The sequence below is a fragment of the Emys orbicularis genome, chromosome 8 (genome assembly GCF_028017835.1).
Source record: "Emys orbicularis isolate rEmyOrb1 chromosome 8, rEmyOrb1.hap1, whole genome shotgun sequence".
NCBI lineage: Eukaryota > Metazoa > Chordata > Testudines > Emydidae > Emys > Emys orbicularis.
Window position 1 is genome coordinate 71256344 of NC_088690.1, and position 24511 is coordinate 71280854.

A 24511-nucleotide genomic window follows, 5' to 3' on the forward strand; every position below is an offset into this window, starting at 1 on the left:
GGAGAAGCTCTCCCTCCGACATAGGAATGTGCACACTAATGCTTACGTCAGTGGAATATTCACACCCCCGAGCGACATAAGTTTTGCCAACATAAGTGGTAGTGTAGACAGCCTAAATGCTGCACTTGGCTGAGATGTGAGCCCTGCCTAGGCAGTAGAGACAACACTGGTGTTCCTCACTCACAGAAAATAAGCTGGGTCAGGAAAAACAGTTCTTGAACCCCAGGACTCTGGGCATAATTCCAGCTTTCCTGGGGGGATCTCCCTGGGGTGGGGGGAAAACAACTAACTACATTATAATAAGTCTAAAAGATACAAATATTAAAAAGCTATTGACAATATATTTACAGAATGATGCAGTTGAAGCAGCAGCCATGGACACAAAGATTCCGACTCAGGCCATGCAGTGGTAAGAAGGAATTGGAGAGGTGTCGGTCAAAGCATGAGAGCAACTGCCCACATGTGGGCCAATAGACACTGCTTACTAAAAATCTCCAGACTCAAGTGCTTGGTGCGCAAGCATACACATGTGGAATACACAGTGGGACCAACACTCGAAGAAAAAAAACAATTTCCTGCTAATTCACAGTAGCCGGTATACTATTCACTACTGCAGTGGTCTCCAAACTGTGGGGTGCACCACCCTAGGGGGCACAGAGGAACGTTGGGGGGGGGAGGGGAAGAATCTGAGCCAGCCTCCACGAGGGGCGGGGAGGGAGTACCACCCAGCCCCGCTCTGCCCCCAACTCTGCTCACGCCCCAGCCAAGGCACTAGCTTCGGCTACCAGCCTGACCGTGGCCCAGCTCCCGGACCCAGCCATGGCCCCAGCCACAGCTCCAGCCCCGGCTCCCCAGAGGGGCGCGGACAAGATTACATTACAGGTAAGGGGGGGTATGACATAAAAAGTGTGGGGACCACTGCCCTACTGTCTATAGCAGGGGTGGCCAACCTGTGGCTCCAGAGCCACATGCGGCTCTTCAGAAGTTAATATGCGGCTCCTTGCATAGGCACCAACTCTGGGGCTGGAGCTACAGGCTCCAACTTTCTAATGTGCTAGGGGGTGCTCACTACTCAACCCCTGGCTCTGCCACAAGCCCTGCCCCCACTCCACCCCTTCCCACACCCTCCCCTGAGCCTGCCGCGCCCTCGCTCCTTTCCCCTCTCCCCCCCCCCAACCTCCTGCACACAAAACAGCTGATCAGGAGGTGCAGTGAGGGAGGGGCAGGCGCTGATTGGCGGGGCTGCTGGCGGATGGGAGGCGCTGGGAGCTGCGAAGGGGGAGCTGATGGGGGGAGGCTGCTGATGTATTACTGTGGCTCTTTGGCAATGTACATTGGTAAATTCTGGCTCCTTCTCAGGCTCAGGTTGGCCACCCCTGGTCTAAAGCCAATATTGATGCAGGTCACCCAGTGCAGACTGAGCTACTACACTGACTGCAAGGAATGGCTAGACACCCAGGAATTCCCTTCCACTTTAACTATCTGCCGAACATCAAACAGGTTAAAAAAATAACAGTTATGTTTGTGTAGTTGTCAATTTTTATCGTGATTCGAACACACACAGACCACAGCCTCTACATTGACAGCAACTTTTACTGTCAAATTCAGCACAGTTCCTAGGGAGAGAGATCATTTGCAGTGATGGCGGGGGAAAGGAAGCAGGGGGCTAGGGACAACCCCTTCCCCTTCCATTCTGTTTTTTGCTCCTCAAACAGGTGCAGGTCTCATGCATTCCCTCTTCCTGGTCCTTCATCTTTTCTTTTTAATGTCTTTGTACCAAAAGTGGGTGCACTTGAAAAATTTCTACCAGACTGACAGATCTTACTGGTTCTGCCAGCATTCCTCATTTTAAGTAAAGGGAATCTCTCTCAATCCAGTAGAATCCATCTGTGATGGGGTGGACTAGGCCCTGAGGCCCCTGCTGGAGGCTTTGTGGCCCTGCCACACCCTGCCCCAGAAAAGGGCAATAGAGAGGTCCTCCAAGTTGCCTAGAGCGGCTGTGTGGCACGCAGCCAATCAGGGCCCAGCAGGTCAGTATAAGATGAGCTGCAGCACAAGAATGAGTTCAGTTCCTTGCTAGAGCTGGAGGAGAGTGGATGGTGTGCCAGTCTTGCTGCTGGGACTCCACAAGAACAAGGCCCTGAGGTAAGGATGAAGAATGTGCAGGAGCCACAGGGAAGTGGCCCAGGAAATTATAGCGGCAAAGCAGTTTATTTAAAAGGACACTGTGGATGGCTACTATCTATAGGGTCTGTGGGCTAGGACCTGGAGTAGAGGGTGGGCCTGGGTCCCCAGCAACTGGGAAAATGGCCTAGACTTTGAGGCACCACAGAAGGGGAACTGAACTGTAGTGGCCCAGCTTAAGAGCTGGGGCCAGAAAAGCCCCAAGAGGGCAAAGACATTGCCTCCAGGGAAGGAGCCCTGAGGCACTGCTCTATTCCAGAGCAGGGACAAACTAAGGCCTGGTCTACACTAGGCGTTTATGTCGAATTTAGCACCGTTAAATCGAATTAACCCTGCACCCGTCCACACCACGAGGCTATTTAGTTTGACATAGAGGGCTCTTAAATTCGACTTCTGTACTCCTCCCCAACGAGGGGAGTAGCGCTAAATTCGACATGGCCATATCGAATTAGGCTTGGTGTGGATGGAAATCGACGCTAATAGCTCCGGGAGCTATCCCACAGTGCACCACTCTGACGACGCTCTGGACAGCAGTCCGAGCTCGGATGCTCTGACCAGCCACACAGGAAAAGGCCCGGGAAAATTTGAATTCCTTTTCCTGTCTGGGCAGTTGGAATCTCATTTCCTGTTTGGACAGCGTGGCGAGCTCAGCAGCACTGGCAACGATGCAGAGCTCTCCAGCAGAGATGGCCGTGCAATCCCAGAATAGAAAGAGGGCCCCAGCATGGACTGATCGGGAAGTCTTGGATCTCATCGCTGTGTGGGGCGATGAGTCCGTGCTTTCCGAGCTGCGCTCCAAAAGACGGAACGCAAAGATCTATGAGAAGATCTCGAAAGCCATGGCAGAGAGAGGATACAGCCGGGATGCAACGCAGTGCCGCGTGAAAATCAAGGAGCTGAGACAAGGCTATCAGAAGACCAAACAGGCAAACGGACGCTCCGGATCCCAGCCCCACACATCCCGTTTCTACGAGGCACTGCATTCCATCCTTGGTGCGGCCGCCACCACTACCCCACCACTGACCGTGGACTCTGAGGATGGGATATTGTCTAGGGCCGGTTCCTCGGACATGTTAGCGGACGGGGAAGATGAGGAAGGAGATGAGGAGGACGAGGCAGTCGGCAGCGCTTACCAAGCTGATTTCCCCGACAGCCAGGAGCTCTTCATCACCCTTACAGAGATCCCCTACCAACCCTCCCCAGCATGTAACCTGGACACAGATTCAGGGGAAGGATCAAGCGGTAAGTGCTTTAAACATATAAACCTTTATTTTGTACAAAACTAGAATATTAATACTAATAACAATCTTTGATTCATGATTTCTTCCCCCTGGGCGCTTAAATAATCACTAACAAGTATTTGTAAAAAAATCAAACACTGTCCGGTTCTGCATGATTGTGCTGCCCAGGCTGCTCCACTCTTTTGTCGCTGCTACTGCAGCTAGATGAAAAGCCGGTCTATATGTCCGGGGATAGAGCAGTAGTCCTCCACAGACATTTCAACAAAGCTCTCCTGGAGGTAAAGGGATAGCCTGTTCATCAGGTTCCTTGGGAGAGCGGCTTTACTTGGTCCTCCAAAGTAAGAGACGTTCCCGCGCCAGGAGACAAGGAGGTACTCAGGAATCAGCGCCTTGCAGATCATGGCGGCATAGGGCCCCGGTCTCTGCATGCTTTCTCGAAGCATCCTCCGGATCTCGTTGTCAGGGATCCTCATGAGGGTGATGTCGGTCATGACAACCTGCTTTGAATTAGGTAGGGGACTGTTAGTATTGGGACTGCTTGCAACAAGTTCCTTTACAGAACTGTGACCGCTGGTTTACAGCCACGCGGTGGGGGCAGGAGAGGGTCAGCATCCAGGGATCTTTCCCTGGCACATCCGCGAGGGGGTGGGACAGGGCCACAGTTCTTGCTTGGCCGACTGATGGCAGCACAGACTGGCATTGCTTTCAATGTGAAAGGTGGCCACTCCTAGGTGGTACTCCTAAAGTTTTAATCTGCAACAAGTCTACGGCTTACCATCTTTGCCTGCTACAGAGAGTACCGTGTCCTGCCCCGGTTCCCAGATCGGCAGTGCAAAAGCCCAGGCACTGAAGGCGAGGTTCGAAAATTCGACCTTGTCCTCAGTGCGCATATGATAGGTGTGGTTCATGGTCTTGTTCACGGAGAAAGACTATGTTCTTGTGAATCAAGGTTCTTGATTCACAACTACATTTATCTTTTGGAGGAATTCACTGCCTTTTCCTCATTCCCACAGCCACATCTGCAACTGTCTCCCAACCCAGCCTGGAATCACACTCCCAGAGGCTAGCGCACATTAGACGGAGGAAGAAGAAGACGCGAGAGGACATGTTCTCTGAACTTATGGGCTGCTCCCGAGCCCAGGCAGCACAGCATAACCAGTGGAGGGAGAATTTGTCCCAAATGCACCGGATACACATGGACCGTGAGGAGAGGTGGCGGCAGGAAGACCAGCAGGCGACTCAAACGCTGCTTGGACTTCTGAGGGAGCAAACGGACACGCTCCGGCGCCTTGTTGATGTTCTGCAGGAACGGAGGCAGGAGGACAGAGCCCCGCTGCAGTCTATCAGGAGCCGCACTCCCCCGCCACCAAGTCCCATACCCCCCTCGCCCAAAGTCCAAAGAAGGAGGGGCGGGAGAGTCCGTGAAAACTCTCACTCCACCCCTGCAGACTGCTCAAGCACCAGAAGGCTGTCATTCCCCAAAATTTGAAAAGTCCTTTCCTGGCCGCCTCAAGCAAGCCCCCGTCCAAGTTTCACCCCCCAGTTTCATGTGTGGTTGTTAATAAAAAATACGTTTTTGTTCATTACTGTTTCAGTCATGCTGTTTTGAGGGAGAGTCTGTCTGCAGGGGGGGAAGGGGCTTGGTAATTGGACAGGACATTCACCTTTAGCAGGCTACAGAGGCGGGGGCAGGTCCAGCAGCAGGGCACATACACAGTGCACTGACTAGTTACCCTGGTCAGTCTGGGAGGTGGTTTTCATGTTCTGTGCGTGGGGGGGGGGGGGGGGGGTTGCTCTGTGACTTTGTGGCGGGGGAGGGCAGTTACAGATGTTATGCAGCGGTCCTTGTCCTGGATCACAGAGCCACGCAGCAGGGGATCTGTAACCCTCCTCCCCCTGCCATAAAGTCACACAGCCCCCACATACACGCAGTCCCGCTCAGGAGGGCTGGCAGGCTCCGTGGAAACAACCAATCCGCCACTGCGATTCCTGTCATTCCTGGAGTTTAGAAGGATCATTTGCATCAGTACACTACACCCGCTCCCCACCACAGTCTGCGTCCCAGGTTTAAAACATTCCCGCGAAAACAGTAATAAAGACAACGGTGTTCATTAACAAAATAAAACTAAATTTATTTTTTTGGAAGGGGGTGGTGGGGGTCTGTAACTGGAGAGGATAGTCATCCTTAACTGGGTAAAGAAACGGGGGCAGGTTCAGCTTCTCTGAACAGAAACTTTAAAGTCACTGGTCACCCTGCTCAGTGTTGAACCTGGCTTTCAAAGCCTCCCGGATGCACAGCGCGTCCCGCTGTGCTCTTCTAATCGCCCGGCTGTCTGGCTGGGCGTAATCAGATGCCAGGCTATTTGCCTCAACCTCCCACCCTGCCATAAAGGTCTCCCCCTTGCTCTCACACAGATTGTGGAGCACACAGCAAGCAGCTATAACAATGGGGATATTGGTTTCGCTGAGATCACAGCGAGTGAGTAAGCTTCTCCATCTCCCCTTGAGACGTCCAAAAGCACACTCCACCACCATTCTGCACTTGCTCAGCCGGTAGTTGAACAGTTCTTTTTCAGAGTCCAGGGCGCCAGTGTAGGGCTTCATGAGCCAGGGCATTAGCAGGAAGGCTGGGTCCCCAAGGATGACTGTAGGCATCTCCACATCCCCAAAAGTTATTTTGTGGTCCGGGAAGTAAATACCTTCCTGCAGCCGTCTAAACAGACCAGAGTTCCTGAAGACGCGAGCGTCATGAACCTTGCCCAGCCATCCGACGTTGATGTTGGTAAAACGTCCCCTGTGGTCCACCAGTGCTTGCAGCACCATTGAAAAGTAGCCCTTTCGGTTGATGTACTGGCTGGCCTGGTGGTCCGGTCCCAGGATAGGGATGTGAGTTCCATCTATAGCCCCACCGCAGTTTGGGAATCCCATTGCGGCGAAGCCATCTATGATGACCTCCACGTTTCCCAGGGTCACTACCTTTGAGAGCAGTACCTTGACGATTGCCTTGGCTACTTGCATGACAACAACCCCCACGGTAGATTTGCCCACGCCAAACTGGTTCGCGACAGACCGGTAGCTGTCCGGCGTTGCAAGCTTCCAGAGGGCTATGGCCACTCGCTTCTGGACAGTCAGGGCTGCTCGCATCCGGGTGTCATTGCGCTTCAGGGCAGGTGACAGCAACTCACAAAGTTCCAGGAAAGTCCCCTTCCGCATGCGAAAGTTTCGCAGCCACTGGGATTCGTCCCAGACCTGCAGCACTATGCGGTCCCACCAGTCAGTGCTTGTTTCCCGTGCCCAGAATCGCCGTTCCACAACATCCAGATGACCCATTGTCACCGTGATGTCCTCGGAGCTGGGTCCAGTGCTTTGTGAGAGGTCTGTGCCCCTCTCAGAGTTCAGGCCCTCTCCGCGGTGCCGTAGCCTCCTCGCCTGGTTCATCTGCATCTGCCTCTGGGAAAGGTGGATGATAACTTGCGAGGCGTTCACAAGTGCCACAACTGCAGCGATGGTCGCAGCGGGATCCATGCTCGCAGTGCTGTGGCATCCGCGCTGTCACTGACCCGAAAAGCGCGCGAACTGATTTCCCGCCGGCGCTTTCAGGGAGGGAGGGAGGGCGGTATTGACAGACGGATGACGACAATTACCCAAAAGCACCCTCGACCCTTTTTTTTTACCCAGAAGGCATTGGCGGCTTGACCCAGAATTCCAATGGGCTGCGGGGACTGCGGGAACTGTGGGATAGCTGCCCACAGTGCACCGCTTCCAATGTCAACGCTTTCCCCGTTAGTGTGGACTCACAAAGTCGAATTACTGTCCTTAGTGTGGACACACAAGTTCGACTTAGCAATATCGATTCCACATATTCGATTTAAGTGAAATCGAAATACCCTCGTAGTGTAGACATACCCTGAGACATCACAGAGGGCACTAAGAGGCCCCTGTTGGACTTGTACCCCAAAAGGGTTTTGGTTTGCTTTGCTTTTATCTCAGACAGACTGTGTATGACTTGGCTGGAGGGCTGAGTCACCAAAGACCCACCACAAACAGAGAGGGAGTGCAGGCACATGCACTTGGCCAGGGGGCACTTGTGAGAGGTGAGTGCAACCCTGTTACACCTTCCAAGCAGAAGAATATTTTTATGTGCATTCTCTCTCCAGGGTGGAGATTTTTTTGTTTAATTAAAAAACAAACCCACCAAAAAAAAAAATCCATCCACCCTAAACTGAAGTTCAAACTTAGAGACATAGCCAGAATTATTCCCAAACCCTCATAGCACAAAGGCAGCAGTGACTTCAGTCCCACAAAAATGTTTGTTCTTAGAGCTTTTGAACTCTCAGAAGAGAGCAGTATCTTGTTTTGTAACCATTATTTTCCATTTCTATAGTGCATTTCACCCTGAAAGATCCCAAAGCAATTTATAAACTCTGCAGGCATTACTTAATTCATGGCTAACAGCTGCTGTGTTCCATGCTAAACAGCCCATAGCAACTCCACATGCCAATTTAGGACAGGAAGTAGAAAACCCTGTGCAACTAAAACTACACTGAGATTTAAGGAGGCAGAAAGTAATTACTCACACTGGAAGTGTTGCCAGGGCACCTGAATTAGCTTCCCTACTGCTATAAACAATGCCATGGGCTCTTCAATCACAAGTGGTCAGGAGCTCAGCTTTGAGTTAATAGTGCGATCTCCTATATCCCCACCCATTGCTTCCCAAAGTACCTATACGTTCTTTGGATATCTCCCATTCCTGCACTCATTAGCCCCAACGCTTCTCTTGTAATGTCTGAGAGAATCACTGTCTGAAGTGGCAAGACTTAAGAGTTTTTTAAAGGACTTGTTTTACTTCTCTATAACCTGCCTGGGTTTGCTGTAGACTAGATTATAATAAGTCTATTCATTGTATTTTCAGTTGCTGGGTGAAAAGTGTGGTTTAAATTCATATAATATTGCAGGAATCCACACAGTAGGCTCTATGTAAAACACCTATCAAGTTCTACAAAAGCCAGAAAATCCAGCAATTGCCCTGTATTTATAAAGTAAAGCCCATGAGCATTTCCATGGCATACAGAGTCACAAAAGAACTAACTTCATTTGGTCAAACATTCAAGGCACAAACAAGTAGTGTAGGTCCAAATTTTATGTACTGGGGAAAATGTGTATTTTCAGAGTTTTAAAAATCAATGTAAATGAGGTGGTTTGAAGATCAGTACAGGTTTTAAACCTTTCCCCGCAGTGTCTGAATCACAAATATAACAACTGATGTGCAGCAAACTGGGCTTAATATCAGAAATAAGCAAAACTGTCCAGTTTCACTGCTGACGTTGAGGGAAGTGAAGGTGAAGACAGATAGCATCAATACTGGCAAGTCACTTAGAGTTTAAAGTTCTTTCAGTTTTAACAATCTAGCTGGTGTTGGTAAACATTTCATTTTCAAATACAGGATCATCTTGGCAGTACCCTTTTAAGAAAATGCAGATTTTTCTAATCTCTCTCTTGCTTACATTAAGGGGAATTCTTCATGTACTGAACAGGCACATACAGTATACAGCAACTGGAGGTCTATTGTAGTGCTCCACCTGGGGAGCAGGAAGGAGTTCCACAAAGGACAGAGCCCTACTTTCCAAAGCCAGGTTTAGTGAACAGGGATGTAATCCCAGATTCTTCTCCCCCCACCCACCCCCCAAAAAAGCTCTGTTTGTCCCCATTATGCTAAAGACTTATTTATAATAGACCTGGGAGGGAGTGGAGTTCTTTCCCGATGCCTCACTCTGTGACCCACTGGGTAGTCTACCAAAAGACCTTCCCTTGGCTATCTACATTAATTTCAATTCCCAGCTTAAAAAGCATTAGTGCATATGCTTTATGTTCAACTGGACATTGTTTGGTCCACAGGCAGCTAGTCAGTCAAAGGGAATTCACAACATTCTCTCTACAGCATTGCTTTCCTGTTATGACGGAAACTTTGTAAATCAGATTATCAAAAAAGGCTAAACAGAGTTATGACTATAACTTACACATCCAGAAGTCTGGCCCTCCTGTAATGAGGGATGTGCCCATGATGGAGGAGGGAAACAAGAGAAACTCACAAGTTTAAGCCATGCCTACTGTGACTCTTTATGGAGAAGCAGCAAAGAGCCAGACAAAAGTTCTGTGATAGTAGAACAAATACATTATTTTATACTCCTGGGGGGATTCTGCGCTACTGTGCATGCACAGAATGTATATCCCCTACAGATTTCTTTGCTTCCCTGCAGAAAAAGGACTTCCTGATAGGAAAGCAAAGGGAAGCCACAAGAGCGGTCATGTGCTCCTCCCCAGCAGTATGTTTTGGGTGCCCAGGGAAGCTGGCAGAGAGGTAAATCACTGTGGGGTGGGGGGCTGGGGAAGACCCGTCTGGTGGCTCCTACCCTGCGCCAGGCTCAGCTGCTAGTCCTGGCTGGGGAGGATGAGACTTCCTCTTCACCTGCACAGCATCCAGGGCTGGGTCAGACCCACTCCCAGATTTCTCCCCCCAGCTGCAGGAAGCTCTGCAAACCCCCCCTCCCCCCCACACACACTTCCTGCACCCATAGCTCCTCAGATGCAAGGGAGGGATCCCTGTATAGGGAGCTGCTCCCCCATGCATCCAGACCCCCTCATACCCAGACCCTCCTGCCGAGCCCCCCCCCACACTCAGAACCCCCCTGATGAGCCCCACTTCACCTGGACCACCCTGACGAGCCGCCCACCCATGGCTCTCCACCCCACCAAGCCCCAAACAGCTGCACATGGAGTACTCCCCCAGCATCTGGACCCCCACTAAGCCCCAACACCCAGACCCCCCTGCCAAGTTCTATTCCCCCATACCCAGACCCCCCTTGCTTAGCCCCAACCACCTTCACCTGGATCCCCCCTGCAGAGTCCCATTACTATTGCACCAAGAACCCCCTCCCCCAACAAGCCCCTGTGCATCCAGATCCCCCCCTGAGCTGCCCACACCCAGGTTTCCCCACACAGAACCCTCTCAAATCCACACCTGGATCCCCCAGACTAAGCACCTCCACACTTGGATCAAGCCTGCCTGCCCACACCTTGCACAGAAGGGAAGAACCCTGGGGTGTTTCTGAGGCAGGTCCAGTCCTTGCCCTGTGTCAGGGTTGTGTGCAGCCTCACCGCTGAGTCAGTGTACCGGGGGGGTCTGCACAGTGATCTCCCACCTCTGTGCAGCCAATGGTCTGTGCTCCCCAATGCCATGCTGGAACCTCCACATTTATTTGACAAATAAAATTTGCAGAATTTTAAAATATTGTGTGCAGGTTTTTTATTTTGTTTGGTGCAGAATGCTCTCAGAAGTAAAATTTTTGCTTCTAAATTAAATCCACTTGTTCAACTGAAAGGGATGCTGACAGAAGAGCCAAATTTTAAGACTGATCGTATCAAAGTCAGGGAGCTAGAGACAACTGGATTTTTTTTTTTTTTTAAAACCAAAACAAGGGGAAAATGGGGTTTCACAAACTAAGTGGGTTTTTTTGTTTGTTTTTTAATTGAGATTTTTCACTTGTTTTTTTGAAAACCAAAATCATTTTGAAACTTGGGATTTGTTTTCTCCACTTTTGTCACTGAATACAAGAGAAAATTATATCAAGAAATCCTCCCTGTTCCTTTTTCCACTATTACTTTTCAAAGCTTCTCCAACTTTCAAAAATTGAGAGTGGAGAAAGGGGGGGGGAGGGGAAAGAGTGGAATACACACACACCTCCCCCCAGTATCATTCACTCTATTACTATCCATGGTAACATGTCAACTATTAAGAAGCCCTCTTAGTGTGGAAGATGGCAAAGGAAAAAACTATGCTGTGAGCCAATGGCCTCCCATCACCAGACAGACTATATTAAAGATCTAGGTAGAAATGAACTGGGGGGAGGGGAGATAATCAAGGCTATGGATTCAAATCAATAATTAATTCTATTGTTGTGGGGAGAGGATGACGGGAGCTTGAAGGAAGCTTACCTGAGTGGGCCATAGTTCAACATTACAAAGGCCAATATCACCATCACACACACAGCTCTTCTCTTTGGAGAGGGGATTTTACGATTCTGGTTCTAAACAGGGAGACGGAGCACATACTCAGTGTAAGTGAGGGTTTGAAACCACAAATGCATTTCAGACGCTCTTACTCACCCATTTCTCCTAAGGCTATGTCTACACTGGCAATTGAACGACAAAACTTTTATCTTTCAAAAGTGTTAACCCCCCCCTCCAAAAAAAAAAAAAACACAATTTTCCCATGACAAACACCAGTGTGAACAGCATGAATGCTGCTTGTTGGGGGGCGAAGTTTTATGTCAGCAGGAGAGCCGACAAACAGCGGCTACACTGCACAACTTCTAGCAGCACAGCTGTAACGACACAGCCATGTCACTAAAAGCTGTGTAGTGTAGACAAAGCCTATGCCTCAGGTAGTATCCTGACCATGGGTCTACTCTTCCTTTCTTTCCCACTTCTAATTGAAGGGGAAGTGATTTTTAATTAGCTTGGTGTAGCTCAAATACCTGTCAATCAGTAGAAGAAAAGCTCTTTGAAGGTTCAACTACTTTAGCTCTTACATTTAAGGCTATGAGTTCCCAATCCACAACACTGGGTCCTCCAGGAATGAGGTGCATGCAGTATAACAGGGAAGACAAGCCTAGATATTTTTAAAGTGAAAACAAATTGAGGAAAGGGGGAGTTTTCCAGGCCTTCTTCACACATTTAAATACTACGAAGGCCAGTCTAACACTTGCTTTTTCAGCCCCTCTTTTAGTCACCTTTAATGGGTTTGATCTGAAATAGAGACACCTTGATGGAGAATGAGGTGTTTAAGGAAGTCTCCGGTATAATCTCTTTTCCGCAGACAGTTGCTAGAGGAAACTGAAGTGAATTATAATAGGAATTATGTAGCGGGATTAACATTTGGAAGCTATCCCACAGAAATCTGCAATCCTGAAATTGTCCTGCAGATCGTTTCTCCCTTCTTCCATGCCAGCGAGAGCAGAGGCTCCCACCAGTGCTGCTCCTGCACACAGCATGCCCAAGCAGGAGAATAAAGGGAAACTGACTAGGACTATCACTTGGTTCTTTTCTGCTGCTATTATTGCTTGAGAAGCAGAAACACCCTCCCAGTCATATGGGGAAAGAACAAAGAGCAGCATAGGGATGGGGTGACAATTTTTAAATCAAGATTGGGTGTTTTTCTAAAAAGATATGCTCTAGGACTTATCCCGTGAAAGTTCTATGGCCTGTGTTATATAGGATCGAGCAGATGATCACAGTGGGTCCTTCTAGCATCACTCTATGCTTCTATGCCAACAATTCTGAATGAGGGCATGGAGGGAGCATAACTGCATGTGAGAAGCACATCACTTAATTTAGTGTGGAGTTTCCTCCAAATGTCAATTTAATTAACAATGGTAATTAGCTGTGTAAGTAAACAAACGTAATTCAGAAATGATGCATCTAGCAGTGCATCTGGACAGCATGCTTACATGGGGACTCTGCCTCCAGACCAGCAGGTGAGGGAAAAGGAAGGGGGAACATGATGAACATGTGCATTATTTTAAACTAATAGCAGATAACAGCCATCCCTATTGCCCCCCAGTTGTTGGCACATGCCATTATGATGCCTATACCAACACAAGTTCATTACCATGCTGTTCTAAGCAAAGCACAGCATGGATTTTGTCCTTCCACAAACTCTTCTTACCTCTAACACCAATTCCTCCAGCTGCCTCTTCAGTGAGCCATTCTCTCTCTTGAGCTGCTCATTCTCCAGTAAGGCAACCTTCAGTCTGGCCTCCAGCCCCAACATGTATTCCTTCTTCTTCCTGCGAGACTGGCAGGCTGACTCCCGGTTTTTGATCATGCGTTGCTGTCTTCTCAGGATGTTAATCTAGATGGGGACCAAGCAGTCTGGTTAAAATAGGGAACCCTCACCTACTTGCACATTGGTCATCTCATACACAATTTCTGCTCTACTACTTTTTCAGCCAATTGAGCACTTCTATCCAAAAGTTCCTAATGTGTTCATCACCACAGCATCTAATCTCTTATCAGGATATACCCCCAAGAATTAGATCACAGAGGGAATGAAAGAATTATGTCCCAATTTCTTCTCTTTTCTGACCTGTACTCTTTCATATTTCCTTGGCACAAACTGGTACCCACCATATAGAGGAGTGCTGGACAACTGCTGTGCTTGTGCAGCAAATGATTTTTAGGGACCAATTTATGAGGAAAGGTAAAGAACTTAACATGCATAGTTTGTAAAAATCTTGACTAAGAGGGGACATAGTCATCAACGGCAGTGATTATATGCACTACACTACAGCATACTGTAACCAACAGGTATGAGCATCAAGCAGACAGGATTGTGCACGGTGGTATCAGGAGGACGAAAAGCAATAGAATTAAATTAAAGAAAATGTAGGCTCAGTGTCAGGAAATTTGTAAATAGTGACATTAACTCAAATTATGAGATTTCTACCAGTCCCCTTGGGATACTATTTCAGAGGCTATTTAAAACTGGACTGAACAAGGCACTGGTAAATAAACTCTTGGGTTTGCAGGCAACAACCATGCACTGTGTTGCAAGGGAAGTTTTTTCCTATTGTCCTCAGTGTTGGTTTATAACCTAAAGCCTAAGAATTTATCCTTCCAAACTCTGAGTCTGATTCTGATTTACACGAAGGCCCATTTACTGAACCAAACGAGTTGCCAAAGGAGGGATTGAACAGGCAGGAAGAGAAGCAGGAAAAGCCAACAGAGGGCAGGATTTTAAAAAGTACAGAGTGGTTGACCATGTCAAAGGTCAAGGAGGATGAGAATGGAGGCCTTGCTGCTCTTTAATTTATCAGTTTGTTCCAGCACCTTCTCTTTCAACATCTCAATCTGACACTGGACACTGCTTCCACTGGAATAAAACCAAGCACAGAAACATTTCCATTGATCAATTTAATAAAAGAATATAAATTTGAGACCTAAGATGACCTGAAAGCACCCAGCTAAAGACAAGAACGGTCATGGTCCACACTAGCATTATCTGGAGCTAGTTTGCTACCCCTGCCTTAACAAATCTTCCATTGAGTTTCTTTTCTGCATAGCCTAGGAATGGGAATTGTGTTCTTGCTTTATTATGGAGAGACATAGTTAAAGATAAGGAACAACTTCCAATAAACCACAACACGGTGTGTGGTGTTGTTATACAGTAACTCCTCACTTAAAGTCATCCCGGTTAACATTGTTTCGATGTTACCTTGCTTGTCAATTAGGGAACATGCTCGTTTAAAGTTGCACAATGCTCCCTTATAACATTTTTTGGCAGCTGCCTGCTTTGTCCACTGCTTGGGGGGGGCTTGGAAACAGGGTGGACTGGCAGCTCCCTTATCAGCTCCCCACTCCCCTAAGTTCCCTGTGCAGCAGTCGCCCAGCAGGCTATCAATTGCCGGCAGTTCAGCTGCCCGTCCCCCCCCACTGCCATGTGCCGCTCCTGCCCTCTGCCTTGGAGCTGCTTCCGGGAGCCTCCTTGCTGTGCAGGGGAGGGGGAAAGAGGGGGGGCTAATGTGAGTGTCCCCCTCCCCCCTACTCCTGCAACCCGCTTACCCCTTCTCCATATAGAGCAGGGTGGGGACAGGACAGGGCTCAGGACAGAGAGAGCTTGCTGGCCACAGCTCCTGTCTCAACTTCTTGATCTTTTTAAAGGCAATGTACTTAGAATGGTGTCAGCATACTTAAAGGGGCAATGCACATCTCTCTCTCTCTCTCTCTCCCACACACACAGGGTGTGTGTCTCTGTCTGCCATGCTATCTCCCCTCCCTCCATTCGTGCTGCCTTGTAGAGTGTGAGGCTACATTAACAATGTGTTACGCCTTGAGGGCTCAGCCGAATGCTAGTTCATCATTTAGCAGTAAGGCATTCCCTGGGAAATATCCCACCCTCTAACTTCACAACCTCAACCAAACTTCACAGTCATCATTGCTGTGTACAATATTAAATTGATTGATTAAAACTTATGCTTATATATATATATATATAAAAATGGTGTTTTTTGTCTGGTGAAAAAAATTTCACTGGAACCTAACACCCCGCCCCCTTTACATTAATTCTTATGGGGAAATTGGATTTGCTTAACATCGTTTCGTTTAAAGTAGCATTTTTCAGGAACATAACTACAACGTTAAGTGAGGAGCTACTGTATTTGTATCGGCCTGGAGTGCACTGGAGACACAAGACTGAAAGCTAGATGTTTTCATCCACCTGAAGAGTACTCCAATAGCCTAATAATGGACACACTAGTGGCTTACAACTGTTAGAGTATAGTTATTAAAAAGGAACATAATTTGAATAATTTTGGGAGTAGGGATTTGTGAAAATCAGTAGAATGATAAAAGAATAGCAGAGTCCGTAAACTCTGCAAGCCAGACAGCTTTGGTTGAGGCAAATACAGGAGACAAAGTTAAGGTTATTTGTGGCAGCTTTCCTCTAAGGCTACCTCTTCACTACAGGCGGGGGTCGATTTAAGATACGAAAATTCAGCTACGCGAATAGCGTAGCTGAATTCGACGTATCGCAGCCGACTTACCCCGCTGTAAGGACGGTGGCAAAATCGACCTCCGCGGCTTCCCGTCGACGGCTCTTACTCCCACCTTCACTGGTGGAGTAAGAGCGTCGATTCGGGGATCGATTGTCGCGTCCCAACGGGACGCGATAAATCGATCCCCGAGAGGTTGATTTCTACCCGCCGATTCAGGCGGGTAGTGTAGACCTAGCCTAAGTTTTCTTCCTGCAGATAACTGTCTCAAAACTATAGTATTCTGCTGTGCAGCGTTTGCAGCTAATTTTCCTTGCAGACACTGACAGTCATTCGATCATTCTGAAGAAGCCACATGGCTAACATTTCACTACTATTCTTCTTCATGATATTACAGCAAGGTTACAGAGACCAAGAAAACAAGCTACAATGCACTAAGGATTTGGCTTCTCTCCCTGCTGATCTAATTGCGTTCTGTAAAGATCATTTATAATATGGCTAGTCTGCTGCCACTGACATAATCCTGTGAAAATGAAGCTGTCTGTACTTATTCCAACTTCTTTGTGGGGGTTTTGGGATTTGGTTTTTTTTTTTTTTTTTACGTTCTCACTATTTGTTTGGGTACAGCATTGCAGTTCCTTCCTGTCAGTTCTTTCTCTGCTTCCACATCTGTAAGCATTGAGCTTTGTGCACAAACACTTTTCTGGGCACTGCTGAAACTTTTCAGATACTGCAAAACACATTCGATTTTGCAAGCATATAAAGCCTTTTAAGAAAACAGGGTTTTAGATGAGCAAGACATTTGGCTATGATAAGGTCTGGAGGCTGAGAGAGCTTCAACTACCCAGAATTCAGATAATCGGTATTATACTGGAGATGTAAGATACAACATATTCCACATTCACACTGTAGTTCTGGTTTCTATGAGCCACACAGTATTTCAGTCAACAAACATTAAATGTCTATTTATTTAGGTAAAAGGTCTGGAATCCTGGAAGTTAGACAGAGGAAATAGATTGGGGCCCCATCCAGACCATCCCCCAGGACCTGTGCAGGATTATTTATTACAGTATATCCGCCAGTTTAATTTAGATGTCTCAAACTTCGGCGCTTCTACTCCTTCCCTTTGGAGAATGTTCCAGAGTGAGAAAAAATGTTGATAACCCAAACTTGAGAGTATTTTTGTAAAGAAAGGTTAAAATCCTTACACAAGAACTTTGTATTTATCAAACAGCTATGAGAAACCCACAAAATTCAGAGTTAAGATTAAATTTAAAAGAAAATCAAATATTGGCAAGAACTGAAAAACACAGATCAGGCACCTAAGCTCTACACTTTTACCCTGTAGATAACAGCAGAGATGCATCAGCCTCCCTCCAGTGTCTCTGCTATGTTGGCTGCTGAAGGAACACTAGGAGAAATCTACACCCAACAGAGTTAAGGACAATAAGAAAGAGTTGTTTAAATGTATTAGGAACAAAAATAATCCTCACAAAGGTACTACTCCATTATTAGATGGAAATAGTAGAATTATCAATAATAATACAGAAAAGGCTGAGATGTTCAATACATATTTCTGTTCATTATTTTGGGGGGAACAGAAGTGATGCAGTCTCATCATATGGTGATAACACTCTTTTCATTCCACTAATAACTCTAGTAGGTTCTGTTTAACATCCTGCAAAGTTGGACATTTTTAAATCAGCAGGTCCAGATAAGTTGCATCCAAGAGTTTTAAAAGAGTTGGCTCTGGCATTTGCTGGACCGTTAATGTTGATTTTTCAATAAGTCTTGGAGCACTGGGGAAGTTCCAGAAGAAAGCTAATGTGCTAATATTTAAAAAGGATAAATGGGATGACCTAAGAAATAATAGGCCTGTCAGCCTGACATTGATCCCATGCAAGATAATAGAGCAGCTGATATGGGACTTGATTAATAATGAACTCAAGGAGGGCAATGTAATTAATTCAAATCAACATGGGCTTATGGAAAACAGATCCTGTCAAACTAACTTGATATCTTTTTTTGACGAGATTACAAGTTTGGTTGATAAAGGTGTGACAAACCTCTGTCCTTGTCTCCGTGGGTCCTGCGTTTCCTGATGGATTTCGCTAGCCTCAGAGGCTCACTGTGACCCTGCACTTAACCCTTCTCTCTCTAGAGAGACAAGGGTCACAGTCTACTGAGCCATTTTTATCATAAGCCAGCAAGGGAGGTGAGGAGAAGCTATCCTCCCTTGCACAGTCTCTGTTGTCTCCCAGTCTCAGTGATTAATCAGGGGGGTATGGGGGGGAGCCCGGACCCGCCCTCTACTCCGGGCTCTAGCCCAGGGACCCTAATAGTATCAGCTGTGGTAGCTGACCTTTTAGGAACAGGACACGTACAATTCCCTGGGCTACTTCCCCACAGCAGCCCCCACTTCCTCAAGCTCCACTTCACCCTTACCTCAGGACCTCCTTTCTTGTGCCGAATATGGTGTGTACTGCTCAGTCTCTCCAACAGCGCAGCTTCCTCCTACAGTTCCTGACACGCACCCCCACCTGACTAACTGGGAGGCTTTTAACTAGTTTCAGCCAGCCCCTGATTGGCTTCAGGTGTCCCAATCAACCTAGCATCCTCCCTGCCTTCTGAAAAGCTCTTAATTGGCCCCAGGTGTCTTAATTGACCTGGAGCAGCTGCCATTTACTTATCCTGGTACCAGGGATTTGTTTAACCTGGGGCTAATATATCTATCTCCCACTACTTTTCTATAGCCATCTAGCCTTGCCCCGTCACAAAGGTAATAGTGTTGAAGTAATATATGTAGACTTCTGTAAGGTGCTTGACTTGATACAGCATGACATTTTGATTAAAAACTAGAACAATATAAAACTAACATGGCACACATTAAATGGATTAAACCCTGTCTAAATTATAGATCTCAAAATGTATCTGTAAATGGGAAATGAACATCGGACAGGTCTGTTTCCAGTGGCCCTACACTATTTGACATCTTTTATCAATGACCTGGAAGAAAAAACAAAATCATCACTGATAAAGTTTGCAGATGACACAAAAATTTGGGGGAATGGTAAATAATGAAGAAGACAGGTTATTGCTTCAGAGCAATCTGGATTGCTTGGCAAACAGTAAACATTTCAATATGGCTACATATAAATGTATACATCTGGGAATAAAGAACACAGGCCATACTTACAGGATACGGGACTCTATCCTGGGAAGCAGTGATTCTGAAAAAAAGCCAAAAAAGCTAATGCCGTCCTGGGATAAATAAACAGGGACATCTCAAGTAGGAGAAGAGAGGTTATTTTACCTCTGTATTTGGAAATTGACACTAGTGCTACTACTGCTGCAATACTGTGTCCGGTTCTGGTGTCAACAATTCAAGAAGGATGTTGACAAATAACTTCACAAATACACACTTCCCTTCCTTCAAGTTGGTACACAAGTACTCCTGAGATCTTACAGATAGCCCTCATTTAAAGGTCCTTAGACAAGGTGTTCAGGAGATTAAAAATGTACAAAACAAATTCCAAACATAAGTGAAAGCAATTTTTCCTGGCTCTCCCACCTCCAAATGGTTTGACCAAATTACTTCACATTTAGACAAAAACTGTCCACTAGCCACAGCTCAAAAATTTGAATTGAATTCCTTTTAAAAAGGAACAAAAAAATCAAGCTTGGAAAGGGAAGTAAGTAGCAACATTCACCGTGGAGGTATCTTACAGATCTACACACACACACTCACTCACAATTTAAAAACATAAGAATGGCTATACTGGGTCAGACCAATGGTCCATCCAGCCCGGTATTCTCTCTTTTGACAGTGGATGGTGCCAGGTGCTTCAAAGGGTATGTCTACAATACAGATTTAATCCGAATTTACAGAATTCGATTTTTGGCAACCGATTGTATAAAGTCGAGTGTATGCGGCCACACTAAGCACATTAATTTGGCGGTGTGCATCCATGTACTGAGGCTAGCGTCGACTTCCGGAGTGTTGCACTGTGGGTAGCTATCCCATAGCTATCCCATAGTTCCCGCAATCTCCTCCGCCCATTGGAATTCTGGGTTGAGATCCCAATGCCTGATGGGGCCAAAAACATTGTCACGGGTGGTTCTGGGTACATCCTCCCCCTCCCTCCTGGAAAGCAACGGCAGACAACCGTTTTGCGCCTTTTTTCCTGGGTGAACTGTGCAGACGCCATACCACGGCAAGCATGGAGCCTGCTCAGCTCAAAACAGCAGTCATGAACATTGTAAACACCTCGCGTGTTATCGTGCAGTTTATGCTGAACCAGAACCTGCAAAACCAGGCGAGGAGGCGGCGGCTATGGCAGCGCAGCGACGAGAGTGATGAGGACATGGACACAGAATTCTATCAAACCGCGGGCCCCGGCGCTTTGGAGATCATGCTGTTAATGGGGCAGGTTATAGCCATCGAACGCCGATTCTGGGCCCGGGAAACAAGCAGACTGGTGGGACCGCATCGTGTTGCAGGTGTGGGACGATTCCCAGTGGCTGCGATACTTTCGCATGCGTAAGGGCACTTTCATGGAACTTTGTGACTTGCTTTCCCCTGCCCTGAAGCGCCAGAATACCAAGATGAGAGCAGCCCTCACAGTTGAGAAGCGAGTGGCGATAGCCCTGTGGAAGCTTGCAATGCCAGACAGCTACCAGTCAGTCGGGAATCAATTTGGAGTGGGCAAATCTACTGTGGGGGCTGCTGTGATGCCAGTAGCCAAAGCAATCACTGAGCTGCTGCTACCAAAGGTAGTGACTCTGGGAAATGTGCAGGTCATAGTGGATGGCTTTGCTGCAATGGGATTCCCTAACTGTGGTGGGGCGATAGATGGAACCCATATCCCTATCTTGGCACCGGAGCACCAGGGTAGCCAGTACATAAACCGCAAGGGGTACTTTTCAATGGTGCTGCAAGCACTGGTGGATCACAAGGGACGTTTCAGCAACATCAACGTGGGATGGCCGGGAAGGGTTCATGACGCTCGCGTCTTCAGGAACACTACTCTGTTTAAACGGCTGCAGCAAGGGATTTACTTCCCAGACCAGAAAATAACCGTTGGGGATGTTGAAATGCCTATAGTTATCCTGGGGGACCCAGCCTACCCCTTAATGCCATGGCTCATGAAGCCATACACAGGCAGCCTGGACAGTAGTCAGGAGCTGTTCAACTACAGGCTGAACAAGTGCAGAATGGTGGTAGAATGTGCATTTGGACGTTTAAAGGGTCGCTGGCGCACGTTACTGACTCGCTCAGACCTCAGCCAAACCAATATTCCCATTGTTATTGCTGCTTGCTGTGTGCTCCACAATCTCTGTGAGAGTAAGGGGGAGACCTTTATGGCGAGGTGGGAGGCTGAAGCAAATCGCCTGGCCGCTGCTTACGTGCAGCCAGACACCAGGGTGATTAGAAGAGCACACTAGAAAGACTTGGAATTGAACCCAGGGCTTCCTACATTCTGCACAGAATACTAACAACTAAGCTACAGGGCTATCCATTTTCATAGTTACTTCTCAGAATAGAATCTGACATTAAGACTCTTAAATAAAAGATAATATACAAATGGAAAGTATTATTATCAGGAATAGGAACTGAACCCTAGTTTGCCAGATAGTCGCATATAGTATTAGCCACCAGGTTAAGGGCAGGGTCTGCTGCAAGGTAGCAGATTAACCACTAGGTTATAGATTGACTCCTACTGCACTGAGGTACCACTTATATAAGGGTTGGGAGGAGTGGGCAATGATTTCATGCACCAGAGTAAAAGGGGTTTAATGGAGCTCTGTTGAACTGACTGCTGAATGTGCTCTTAACTATAAAGGAACAAATTGCATTCAAAAATCCATCCAGGAATAGATTATGTGCCTGCCATGACTAAACCTCCAGCCACAGAAAAGCAGCAGCTATCAAGCCATTCTTGACACTGAAACAAAAAGTAGCAGCAGATCCTCCCTTTGAATCTACTGCAGGAGTGCCTTCTCCTTGCAGTCAATCCAAATTATTATAGAAGGACCTGAATAATCTCTTCCCCTGAAGGAAATATTGTGACCCTGAAGTCCTCTGCTGAAAATCCCAGTCATAACAACTTGTCTGAAACACTGTCTCATCTTAACTCCTCTGCAGAAAACCCTGTCATGTTACAAGGCCTGTGACAATGACATAAGAACAGCCATACTGGGTCAGACCAATGGTTCATCTAGCCCAGTATCCTGTCTTCCAACAGTGGCCCATACCAGCTGCTTCAGAGGAAATTAACAGAACACGGTAATTTTGACTGATCCATCCCATCGTCCAGTCCCAGCTTCTGGTAGTCAGAGTTTGAGACACACCCAGAACATGGGGTTGAGTCCCTGATCATCTTGGCTAATAGTCATTGATGAATCTATCCTCCATGAACTTATCTCATTCTTTTTTTGAACCCATACTTTTGGCCTTCATGACATTCCCTGGCAACGAGTTCCACAGGTTGTCTGTACATTGTGTGAAGAAGTACTTCACAGTGTTTGTTTTAAACCTGTTGCCTATTAGTTTCTTTGGGTGACCTCTAGTTCTTGTGTTATGAGAAGGAGTAAATAACACTTCCTTATTAACTTTCTTCTCACCAGTCATGATTTTATAGACCTCTAGCATATCCACCCTTAGTCATCTCTTTTCTAAACTGAACAGTCCCAGTCTCTTCAAACTCTCCTCATATAGAAGCTGTTCCATACCCCGGACATTTCTGTTTCCCGTCTCTGCACCTTTTCCAATTCTAATTTATCTTTTTTGAGATGGGATGACCAGAATTGCATGCAGTATTCAAGATGTGGATGTATCATGGATTTATATAATGGCATTATATTTTCTGTTTTATTATTTATCCCTTTCCCTAACGGTTCTTACCTTTTTTAGCTTTTTTAACTGCTGCTGCACACTGAGCGGATGTTTTCAGAGAACTATCCACAATGATTCCAAGATCTCTTTCTTGAGTGTTAACCCCTTCGTTTTGTACATATAATTGGCATTATATTTTCCAACGTGCATTACTTTGCATTTATCAACACTGAATTTCATCTGCCATTTTGTTGCCCAGTCACTCAATTCTGTCAGATCCCTTTGTAACTCTTCACAGTCCGCTTTGAACTTAATTATCTTGAGTAATTTTGCATAGTCTGCATACTTTGTTAACTCACAACACCCCATATTTCAGCTCATTTATGATTATGCTGAACTATGCAGTAATTTTCTGACTCATAGTAGACATTCAGAACATGCCAAAACTTAAACACTAGAATTAACTGCTCAACCACATATTAAAGAATTACATATAATGTCATATGTCTTGTATATTTGCTTTTAAAATAAGTCCAAAATAAGTGTAGGAAAGTTTTCCCCCTAACTAGTGTTTTTTTACAACACTAATAACTAGGCTTATATTGTCCTCTCATCTTCAAAGTTATCTACAAAATTCAAGCACTTTACAAACTGAAGTTGCCATTTCAAATTAGTCCTACAAATAATACTGTTCTCAGCAAACTTTAAGCCCCTAACACAGTGCCTTAACCTTTCAGAAGTGGTGTGCCGAGTCTTCATTTATACACTCTAATTTAAGGCTTCGCATGCCAGTAATAAATTTTAATGTTTTTTAGAAGGTCTCTCTATAAGTCTATATCTTATATAACCTGTGACAAGATGGCCAATGTAGTATGGTGGGTCCTGCGTTTTTCTTGGTGGGGGGCTAAAATGTCACCCCTTGTCCCTGCTCTTGGGGCACCGAGGGCCCCACTAGTGGCCTGGGAAGGTGGTAAAGGAGGGAAGCGGGGGAGGGGTCTGGGTTTGCTCCTCACTCTGAGTCCCAGCCACTCTCAACCCCTGCGGGTTCTTACCCTCTTCCCCCTTGGGTGGGGTACATTCGGTCCTTAAACGCTGGGGGAAAGAGTCTCCCTCCCCTGCTGGGGCAGGGTCTCCCTTACTCCGGTTTTCTGATCTTCCAAGTCTCACAGCACACCTCCCAGCTCCAGTCCCCTCTCCTTCCTCCTCCTTCCCTGACTGCCTGAACCAGGGGGGTTTATTAGGTTGCTAACAGGGCCTTAATTGAGTACAGGTGCTCCAATTAACCTGTAGCAATCCTCCCTAGTCTACAGGGAACCACGCCTTAATTAGCCTAGGGCTTATATACTTCCCTTCTACCACTCTCCCACTGCTCCCTGGCCCTCCTGTATCACAAACCAAACTACTGTTATATGTAAAGTAAACAAGGTTTTCAAAATGTTTCAGAAGCTTTATTTAAAATTAAATGAAAATGCAGATCTTATCAGTTTAGTATGATCCTTGCCCTTGCTTTTCCTTGCTGAGTTTTCCAATGTCTGGCACGTATTTGGATACTTTAAGCTGCACACAGGCTTCTGAGTGATCAGTTGTTAACCAGTTGGCAGGAGGTCAGTGGCTGGAACCCTAGATCAGCAGCTGAGGTGAGTGGAGCTGGCAGGGCTGGTGAGTGGAGCTGGTACGGCTGAGCAGGGCCGGAGGCCTGGACC

General features: G+C 46.8%; 1 protein-coding gene across 1 annotated transcript in view; it reads right to left on the bottom strand.

The window, feature by feature from the left end:
- Positions 1-24511, bottom strand: part of ATF6 (activating transcription factor 6) — a 365356-nt gene that overhangs the window by 263486 nt on the left and 77359 nt on the right. The window contains exons 8-9 of the mRNA XM_065408946.1: positions 13150-13335; positions 11418-11509 (exon numbers count right to left, since the gene is read on the bottom strand). Coding sequence (XP_065265018.1) covers positions 11418-11509; positions 13150-13335 — 278 coding nt within the window. The remainder of the gene's footprint in view (positions 1-11417; positions 11510-13149; positions 13336-24511) is intronic.